Source organism: Spermophilus citellus (assembly GCF_964194105.1).
Source record: "Spermophilus citellus genome assembly, chromosome: 5".
In the NCBI taxonomy this organism is placed as follows: domain Eukaryota; kingdom Metazoa; phylum Chordata; class Mammalia; order Rodentia; family Sciuridae; genus Spermophilus; species Spermophilus citellus.
Genome location: NC_138186.1, coordinates 143,062,939 through 143,073,299, shown reverse-complemented (window position 1 = coordinate 143,073,299; position 10,361 = coordinate 143,062,939). Strand labels below are relative to the sequence as shown.

The following is a 10,361-nucleotide window of genomic DNA, read 5'->3' as shown; positions in this document are numbered from 1 at the left end:
TGTACTTGCAATCAAATGGTCTTGTTCACTTTGGGAAGTGCAATGACTTTGACCTCTGGAATGCTATGTTCAGAGTCTATCAAGATAGTGGGAAACTAAGATGAAGCATGATTGTGTTGAAATCCAGTTAAGATTAACAAATTGGTAGCCACTCATCCATTTTATTTCTGTATATAAAGTGACACTGTTTTATGCTGATGACCTTTGGTCTACTGTTTACAAGAAGTGCCTGTCTGCATGTATATTTTCTTGTGAACAGTCTGTACCTTTTGTATTGTCATTACAGAATCGTCATCATACAAGCCAGGACACACCAGGTGGAACACAGGACAGAGAACACCGAATATAAGAAACAGAACCCTGCCCATCAAAGTCCATGGTTTCCAAGACATCCAAATACACAAAGATATCTGTCTGAACACAATGTAACAGGTAAATGCTAAATAAACATTAAAGATTGTTATAAGCATTGCTGCTAAAGTCCTTCACAGAAAACTAGGGGAAAGCAAAGAAAACATACGTACATTAAATATGTACTCATCTAGCCAAGTGCATAGTAGACAAATTAGCCACAGTGGTCTAAGCAATAATGATTTCATTTTTGGTCTGGGTAATAAGTTAATGATTTCCATGTAATAAAAAAAATTTAAATAAATTCTCAAATTGGGTTTAATTGATTAGGATAAGCATGCTTCTTTTAATAAAAGTAATATTCCCATTATCACCTAGAAAGATGTTAACATCTCTCTTCCCAATATAAGGCTCAAGGCATGTGGAATAGGATTTTAGGGACTTTTGGTGACTGAGAAGAGAAATTCTTTCAAATGATAGGATAGAGCTTGATTACTTTCTGTAACATTTTGCCTTGCAGATGAAATTGATTATTGATTGGTTGATTCATTATATCCTGATGATGTTGAAAACACTGGTAGATGACCTTCTCCTTCGACATGATTTTCAAGAATGTGAATCAAGAGCAACATGAGTAGCATGAATAGCTCCATCTCCTTGTCCAAAATGATTTTTTGACAGCTTTTTAGGATATTTCTCCTATAATCTAGGACAGAAGATGGGGTACTGGGAAAAGCATTGAGTGGTAAAGGAAGAAGTAGATTGGCTTTCGCTTAGTTCCAAGTCCTTCTGGGATTGTTCAGGATTGCTGTGAAAAGATGGACACTGGCTGCATTTCTGCTCCCAAAGAGACAAGTTAGGAGAGGCCTTGGGTTCACCATCCTCAGCAGTAGAAAAAAACAAAGCCAACATTTTTTGGGTGTGTGTGTGTGTGTATGGTACTAGAGATGGAACCCAGTGTACCATACCACTGAACTCAGTGTACCAAACCACTAAGCCACCTCCTGAGTCACTGGGATTACAGGTGTGTGCCACCACACCTGGCTATTCCATATCTTTTTAGAAGCATTTTATGGTGTCAGTCATGAATCCAAACAAATCCTTTTCAATTTACCCATCTTACAAGACAGCTGTGAAGTAATGTTCCCTATATTTATTGCCTGCTCTCTCAAGTGGACTATTTGTCCTGACATTAGCCTACGGTGACAATAGACACCTGTTGATACTTCCCTGGAGGCAGAAGGCACTGCTGCTATTGGAAGTATAAACTAGTAAGTTGGATATCACAGCAGCATTTTCATGGTTTTAAATCTTAAATGGATCCATTATTGCTTCTTCATGAAATTATGTAAAGTAACACAAACCACAATTTTTGTAAATATTTTTCAAGGTTTTATTGCAAACCAAAATTGGTTCATTGCACACAAAAAAAGTTGTGTGGTAGGAAGAAGGGATTTTACATATTATAACCATGTTAATTACAGTACATTAAAATGGTGGTTTACATTACAAATAAGCCTGTAAGTTTAAATATACTAGTGTTATAACCCAATGTACAGACCTTCTTTATACAATACATACAATTATCAGGAATGCAAAAAAAACCACATAAATAATGCCCATTTTACAGGTGACATTTTAAACAATGAAAACACCGAACGACTTCAATAACTGGGGCATTGGTCCATAAAAACCCTTTCTAAAAATAGAAATATTTGTAGCAGCAATGCTTTCTTTTAAGCATCTGGATGCAAGTCATTGCAAGACCATTTCAATAAAGTTTAGTTATTAACAATATCTTACAAAAAAACAGTCTACACATAAAATTTATCTTCCAAATATGGAAGAAACAAACAATGTCCCACATTGTAGTGTCCTGCAAGTGTCACATTGATGCTTATAACAAAATCCATCTATGATCAGGCATACCACACTCATACCATTGTTCACATAGTATATCCACAAGGAAAAATAAAGAACTGAAACACTCTGCGATAGGAAAAGCTTTGGAGCTAACACGATCTCAGCAGAAAAGGCACATTTCAGAATATTCCTTATCACAGCCCAGACAGACCCACAGAAGATCCTTCTTAGATCAGCATCTTCCTCCTAACGAGATCGTTGCATCTGTCTAGGGTGGCACGCTAATGCTCATTTCAGAGATAGCACCACGTTGGAAGGAAGGATAAAAATGAAAACCTCACGAGCTCACTGAGAGGAGGGTGTGCTCTTTGAAAAGCTTCCAGCAAACAGTGTGCAACAGGATTGCCAAGCTTCCAGAGATGTGCAAATTCTCTCTTTAAAGATGTCCTGTCAGCTGGCAGCTCTGCCCAAAGGCTAACTAAAACATTTAAAACACACATGAAATCCTTCAAAACCACCCCTAAGACTGTTCAGAGGAAAGAGTCCATGGGAGGTGCGTATGAAAAGCCCAGGAATGCCTCAGCGGCTTCCTTCACGCTGGCTGTGATGAGGATGCTGTCAGGGGACCTGCCGATGGAGTTGGGGACAGGCTCTTCGGTAAACTCAGGATCGAAATGCCGCAGGTCGCTGGGCCCACTCTATTACAGGAAGGAAAAAAAAAACAGTCTCAGAATACACATGGTTACTTTACAGGGAAACCTTTAGGCTTCAAATGCTGGAGCTCAAGTCTTTAGGATGCTATACAAGAATTCCCATAATCCTCCACTTCAAGCACAAAACCCCAAAGGCCATAAATAGTTTAAATCATGAGGACTAATGTTTACTTTTTGTCTCTTGGTGCTTTGATAAATGTGTTTGAAAAAGAAGATTTGTTGGAATAAAAATTCTACTTTTTCTCTGGGAAAATAATGGGTCTATGGATAAAACATCTGTCAATTTTCTCCTTTTGTTTTGTAAATGGGGTCTTGCTGTGTTACTCAGGTTAGAATCTAACTCCTGGGCTAGGGATCTTCCCGCCTCAACCTCCTGAGTAACTGAGGTGACAGGTGCCCACCCCCATTCAAGGTTCAATTTATTTCTTCAAGTCCCCCCCCACACACACGCCCACCAAATCTGACTTAAAAAAAATGGCCTTTAGGTCTCAGTAACTTAGAAGAGAGACAGGGAGATACTCACCACATTTGGGTTAAAAGGGGGCGTTATCTTCTTATTAATGAGATCATCCCAGTTAATCAGAGAGAAGAAGACGTGATTCTTAATCTCCATCTGTTGAGAAGAAACAAAGATTAATTTAGCAAGGCAGAATTCAATAAAGGCAGTGAGACTGTCTAGTGTACCTCTGAGGGCCCAGGAGAACAGGAAAACATGACTCACAAAGTCGTCCTTGGCACCGAGCCTCTTTGTCCTGTCCTTCTGCAGGAGGCCCTCCAGGAGATGTCTTGCAGAATTTGTGATATTTGGTTTCAACTGGAGGGGCTTGTTCAGAATGTTATCGTACATCTCAGCTGTGTTTCGGCTGTAAAAAGGAGGCTGTAAAATAAAAAAGGGGGGGATTATTTTCTACTGAATTGGAAGTTTGGTATAGCATATATTACCAACAAAGAAAAAGGTAACTGCAATATATTAAGCTGGACTTCAGATATTCTTATAAAATGACCAATATGCCTCTTATCAGTTTGGGATAAGCTTACTCTCAAATTCAAGTCACAGAAGCCAGGCCTAGATTTTGGCAAGAGTGTCATGGAAATGGGCAGTGTCCTATGGTTCCCTAGGTGCTACTCACCAGGCCATACAGCATTTCGTATAAAACAGCCCCCAGGCACCACCAATCCACCGTCCTGTCATAAGGCTGCTTATGAAGTACTTCGGGTGCAAGATACTGCAAGGCAAATCAGGAAAACAAGAATTTAGAAACTGCTTTGAAACCATGCAATTGCAAAACCAGGAATGGACTTTTGAAAAGTGTGCAACACTTAAGAGTGCAACTCTCCAAGGGTGCAAATTGGAGAATATATTTCTTTAGATTACTTCTGAATAAAATCTCAGTATTCTTTGAGGCTGGCTGGTCTGCAAGGTGTACAGATACTTAGGAAGGAACTGGACACCCACAGGTATCTTATTTGGGTCTTCAGACACCTTTTATGGTATGGATCTTACAATTTGCTAGTTTCTTTCTTTTTTTTTTTAGAGAGAGAGAATTTTAATATTTATTTTTTAGTTTTCGGTGGACACAACATCTTTGTTTGTATATGGTGCTGAGGATGGAACCCGGGCCGCACGCATGCCAGGTAAGCGCGCTACCGCTTGAGCCACATCCCCAGCCCTGCTAGTTTCAATTAAAGAAACAAAGTCCTGTAATTTCTCATGTTGCAGCAAAGAATAAGTGTATTTTACTTGCATTGAATTGTAAAATCTCTAGGGTTTATTCTCTGGGTTGTTGAAAGAATTATTTCATATCTCTCTCCTGGAAGGAGGGGGAAAACCAGGGACCAAATCAAGAGCTCCTACCTCAGGTGTGCCACAGAAGGTGGATGTCGTGCCATTGTGTTCAATATTTTCCTTGCAGAGTCCAAAGTCAGTAAGGACAATGTGTCCCTGTGAATCTAGCAAAATATTCTCTGGTTTTAAGTCTCTGTTAAAAAAAAAGTGGTTGCAAAGGTTAATTTTACTTCATAAGAAATCTTCTGTAAAGATAGTTGCTACAGATATTACAAGCATTTTTTAATTCATCATGGTAGTATAGTAAATAAAAAAAAAAAGGAAATCCTTGTTCTGCTAATCTATTCTGGATCAGGTGCAATCTTAGTTGGCTGGTTCCCTAGTGGCAGGAGTCAAATCTACTCACATGCTGGGGAACAGGGTTTTAGGTGATCAAGTTGCATATAAACACAAGTTATTTTAAGGCTTCAAATACTAGGACTATGTCTCTTTTCTACCCAGGAAAGTGGCTTTATGGGATTCATTGTCTCACCTATAAACAATGTTCAGAGAGTGCAGGTAACCCAAGGCACTGGCTATTTCAGCAGCATAGAAGCGAGCCCGTGGTTCTAGGAAGCAGCGCTCCCTCTGAAGATGGTAGAATAGCTGCAGGAGACAGAGGAACAAAATAAGTCTGGGCTTCCAAAGCATTTACTTAGTCCTGACATAGAGAGCTAAGGAGAACAATTGCAGGAAGTGGCTCTAAATAATCTATTAATGATTTAAAACCTGGTAGGTTAAAGGAAATGCTAATTCTGGTAACTTTTCTCCCCTAAGTATTTAAAAAAAATTTTTTCTGGAACTTAAACTAAGAAAACCCCTTGAGACCCCAAGAACTAACTTCTACTCCCCCAGCTCACCTCTCCTCCATTAATGTAGTCTAGGACAAAGTACAGTTTGTCGGCAGTCTGGAAAGAGAAGTGAAGGCCCACCAGGAAAGGGTGTTTCACATTCTTCAGTAGAACATTCCGCTCCGACATAATATGCTTCTCCTATGAAAAGGATGATTAAGATTCAGTGACAATTTTCAACTTGGCACCAAAATTTCAAGACACTTACTGAATAAGTGTCCAACTATAGCCCCAACCCACCAGTATATCTCATACCTCCTTCTTTTTCAGGATTGCTTTCTTCTGCAAAACTTTGACTGCATAAAATGCTTCTTCTGCCTTGTGTCTTGCTAGAAGAACCTAAAATTTCAATAGAAAAAATAATTTTTTAAAATCCTCATTCACAGAGAAAGTAAAATGAACACATGAAAGAGTATATTGTAGAGAGTCTTTGGATGTGAAATTACCTTTCCAAAACTGCCCTTCCCAATTACTTTCAAGAAGTGAAAGTCAGATGGTTTAGCATGAGGATTGGATGATGGACCAAGGTTGATTTGCTGAGAAGGACTTGGCTAGAAAATAAAACATTCTCTCTTAATATCATTAATTCAAAGAAAGACGTCTATAATAAAGTACAGGCAATGAAAAAGATTTACAACTACAAATGACCAAGAGAAGTTACTAAAACACTGACAAACACATTCAAAATGACTTCACCCACACATCATCATTTAAAATGAGTACGAAAATTGTACAATCATGCTGCCACTAATACAATCATGCTGCCACTAACAGATAAAAATTTTAATGGAATAAGCCTTTAAAAATGCTCCACTGACTCAATACTTATAAATTAATGAGGCATTCTTGCCTTGGAGCCAATTTCTATAAGTGCTATCTTAAATGTAGAAATATTAATTTACAATTTTCCTCCACAGATGCATTACAAATAAAGAGTACTTACTGGAGGAGAAGGGTTGGCATTCATAAGCTCCGGCTCCTGAGGTTGGGAGATTTTCAAAATGGACTGAACTTCAGGGCTGTAGAGAGTAAAGGAACAATTTAGAAACTCCTAACTCACCACTAGAGGGCACACCGACATAAACAGCGAACTTCTGATTCAAATGTTCCCGGACAATTCAGTAATTGAAGTTGAAAACATCCAAATAAACTACTTAAAAAAAATAGCTCAAGAAAATGATAACCTAGTTAAATACAGAAATCAGGCTTGTCAGTGGCGATAGGTTGTGAATTAAATAAGACTTTTGGAAAAATTTATTTTACCTCGCTAGGACAAGCTCAGTTTTCAGATAATTTTAACGTTTACAACGTTTCCAATAAACGAGAACGGAGACTTCCCTGAGTGAAGTCTTTGATACAAGTCTTTTATCGCCTCCAATTCCCCCCCTCCGAAACTTACTGTTTGCACGCATAGGAGTTATTGGCAATCTTCTGAATAAAGTCGTTCAGGCCCATCCTCCTCTGTTTCATGAAAGCTGTGGATTAAAGAGGAGAAAGAAACCTTTAGACCGTTTCCTAACGTCGGACGCCACACAAGCCATCGTTTCCACTTCGCATATCCGAGGGTAGAAGCCCAGTCTTTCTCCTACACTCACCGATGAGAATCGCTACCATTCCCCTCATTCTGGAGTAAGTGAGGGTGCCTCTAGCAGCCTCGGTTTTCACCGTCATCGCCACCGACAGAGCACAGAGAACCTAAGCTGACGGGAGACCGGCTTGGCCAACACTGCGCTCGGGCGGCTGGGGCGCCTTTATAAGTACTGCGCCTCCGGGGGCGGGGCCTGGGCCACAATGAGGAAGCGCTGGGAGGCCCCGCCCCGGCCCCGCCCCCGCCGCCCCGCGGTTAGCCCGCGGCGCTGCAACTGGTGGCCGGCGGTAGGGTCCCCTACTAGCAGCCGAGCTCCGGGAGGGGGCGAGGCGCATGGGGAGCGCGTGGGGAGGGCGCGGGGCGGTTATCAGCCTTCCCGTCCGGAGAGGACAGCGTCGGCCGAGGGGGCAGGGAGGGCTGCAGAGCCCGGGGTAATTTTCCATTTTTCCCATTTATTGGGTGAGGCAAGAAAAATCAGGAGAGCGGCGTGGTAACCGGGGTGGCTTTGGACCCGATCGCAGCCTCCTCACTGCTTCACCCTCTCGGCCCTAACCCCCGGCCGACCTCTAACAGCCCCACCGGGGCCCCCCAGCCCTGGCTCCGCGGCGCGACCCGCCCAGAGTTACTTCTCGAGTGCAAGCGGCTTAGCGCCCCGAATCTGCGCGGGCAGAGTGGGTCCCGGGCGCCTGGCGCGGTCACCCCCGGCTCCCACCGCCCCGCGACCAGGACCTCCATCCCCAGTCCCTCTTTGAAGCCCGCAAACCGGGCAGTAGCCGAGCAACTCTGGCCAAGAAGCCGAGTCCCCAGCGGGACAGGCGGCGGCGCTTACCCAGTCCGCTCAGCAGGAAGGACTCGCTCCTTTTCTGCGCCTCGGCCCTCTTTTTGTGGCGGGGCCGGAGCAGCGACTCGAGCCGGGCCCTGGCCAGCGCGCCCTGCATCTCCCCCATGGCAGCGGACTGCGGGGCGCAGCTAGCGAGAGGGACCGGCGAATACTGCCGTTTCCTTGAAGGAGCCGCCGTGACTCAGGCCGGGCAAGATTTCCTGCCCCAAGTCCCAAAACAAACAAATGGCCCTTATGCACGGCCGAGTCGCTTCCGAAAACGCCTTTTTTGTGCTTTTGGCCAAAACCAAGCAAGGCTGAAAAATCCCAGAACTTGGAAGAGGAGGAAGGAAGGAAAGAAAGAGGGAAAGGGCGGGGGGGGGGGATTAGGAATGTGTAGGGGAGGGGGCGGAAATAAAATAAGTCTCTGCACTAAAGGGGGGAAAAGTACAAACTGCATTTCACTTTTTTTTTTTCCTTAAAGTAATCTCTGAGAACATTCTGTCCATTCCGCACGTATTTTTTTTCCCTTACATTTTTAATCCCCGCCATGCCAAGAACACGTGAGAAGGTGGTAAGTGAGGGGAGCAGTGACTTCGCTTGGAACCGACCTGGGGTGACCCTAGCATCTTAGATTCCTCTTCCTCTCAGGAGGCCTGCTCCTCTCCCGCTCTCCCACCTGAAGGTCACATTGTATTGCTTTAAACCCCCTTTGTCCTCACATTCCCTACCCCTCCTTTGGTTTATCTCGGTGCTGACCCGAGTCGTTTGCCACCTCGCTTTTTCTCACAAGTTCCCATATAAACGAAGATCACTAACTCCTGAAAGATAAGCCGGGACACTCGGCTCCCGAAACAGAGAAGGGAGGGAAGGTAGAGGCGGCGGCTCTGGCACGGCAGGGCAGCGAGGCCGGTGCCTTACAGTAACCCCGAATGCCGGCGCGAGGACGCGCGCCAGCGCTGGCCGGGAACCTAAGCACCGCGACTGGATCAGGGGCAGGGAAGATGGCTACATATTACCAATATTCGCAGCACCGGTACCTGGAACTTGCTGGTGCTGTCTGCTGTGGCTGCCCTGCGGTGACCCCTTGCTGCCAAGGGCTCTGCTACTTTAGAGCTGACACACTCCAAATTACCAGCTGTCAAACCAGGAATAGCATGCGAAGCGCTTTTCCCTTGGTCTTGGAAAGGGGTTTGTTTTGCAGGCACAGCCTCCTTATTTGCCCTAATATGATCTTTAGTCTCAACAGCTTTTGGTTTGATCAGTTGGGACAGTCAGAAACTGGGAGGAGACTAGCATTCCCTCTCCCAGAGACTGTGGTTGGCAAATTTTGCTCTGCACCCACTTTTCAATAAAAGCATTTAGTATTGTCTGAAATTGATCCTCCAACCCAAAGCAAGGTGAATTCAATTGCAAATCAGGTTAACTGATCCAAGACTACTTCCCCATGCATGGATTCTTAAGAGCATATAACTTTGTTATAGGCAGCACCCCCTGTTGCAGGTCTCACCCCCCAGGGCTCATCCCAGCCCTGCTCAGACTCACCTTGTTCCTAATCCTCTTGAGCAGAGATTCCTGAGATCACCCAGAAACACTAACCTTCACAAAGTTATTTGCTTATTTAAAACTTTAAGAAAACTTCCATCAGAGACCCTCCCCCACACACTGCCTCATGTACTTCCCCTATGCCAAGTACCCCAAATCCTTAAAGCATCTGTTTTACCCACCCCATTATAGTTCTCAAAGAACAAACCTTTCCAAGGGGACTTAATAACCTCCTCTTTCATTCTTCGAGTTGCACAGAATATGAAGGCTCTGGATTCTTTTCTGGAGGCTAGAGAAGTCAGTTATGGCTGGAGTAGCCTCCCAGCTATGTGCCTGTGATAAGACTGGAAGCTCTGAGATGACAAGGGAGCATCAGACACAGGCAGCTGTTCTTGTTGTTATGAACCCCACTTTATATAAAGGGAATTTACATACAGGAAGGGAACAAGCTGCAAAGTTCAACACTGGGCCATTTATTCCCACTCCCCCTCCTTGCAACACCATCCAGAAGATTACAGTCATCAGCATCCTAGGTTTATTACACCTCCAGCAATACACACAAGAAATGTAACTTAACTGATTATCATCACAAATCAGTCCAGAAAAATTCAAAACACATGCACAGGATTCATTTTCTCAAAGAAGCTCTGTTGCATGCATTCCAGGATGGATGTGGAATTCAAGTTAGAGGACTCTAAGTGGATAGAGAAGAGGCACAACCATGTATTTGTGGTTGGAACAGAAAAGGAACAGTCTGATGTGCTCCTTCCTCCCCCTACCCTAATGTTCAGCTCTTGGAGACGGA

General features: G+C 43.7%; 1 protein-coding gene across 2 annotated transcripts; it reads right to left on the bottom strand.

Moving 5' to 3' along the window:
- Nucleotides 1-1,720: 1,720 nt before the first annotated feature.
- On the bottom strand, nt 1,721-8,268 carry SGK1 (serum/glucocorticoid regulated kinase 1). 2 transcript variants are annotated; one of them, XM_081295378.1, is made up of 12 exons: nt 8,021-8,268; nt 7,003-7,078; nt 6,547-6,622; nt 6,050-6,154; nt 5,859-5,942; nt 5,613-5,744; nt 5,246-5,358; nt 4,783-4,906; nt 4,058-4,153; nt 3,649-3,804; nt 3,451-3,540; nt 1,721-2,912 (listed from the first exon to the last, which is right to left on the bottom strand). In XM_081295378.1, exons 1-12 carry the CDS (start codon nt 8,136-8,138, stop codon nt 2,745-2,747), a joined length of 1,338 nt encoding a protein of 445 aa, XP_081151504.1. In that variant the 5' UTR covers nt 8,139-8,268; the 3' UTR covers nt 1,721-2,744. The 2 variants fall into 2 exon arrangements, with proteins under 2 accessions (XP_081151504.1, XP_081151505.1); XM_081295379.1 differs by lacking the exon at nt 8,021-8,268 and adding an exon at nt 7,199-7,353.
- Nucleotides 8,269-10,361: the final 2,093 nt, after the last annotated feature.

Excerpts from the sequence above, each read along its gene's own strand:
- SGK1 (XM_081295378.1), bottom strand. The coding sequence starts at position 8,138 with ATGGGGGAGATGCAGGGCGCGCTGGCCAGGGCCCGGCTCGAGTCGCTG. Across the intron at positions 4,907-5,245 it reads TCTCTGAACATTGTTTATAG|AGACTTAAAACCAGAGAATA; the intron begins GTGAGACAATGA and ends TTTTTTTAACAG. Across the intron at positions 3,541-3,648 it reads TCGGTGCCAAGGACGACTTT|ATGGAGATTAAGAATCACGT; the intron begins GTGAGTCATGTT and ends TCTTCTCAACAG.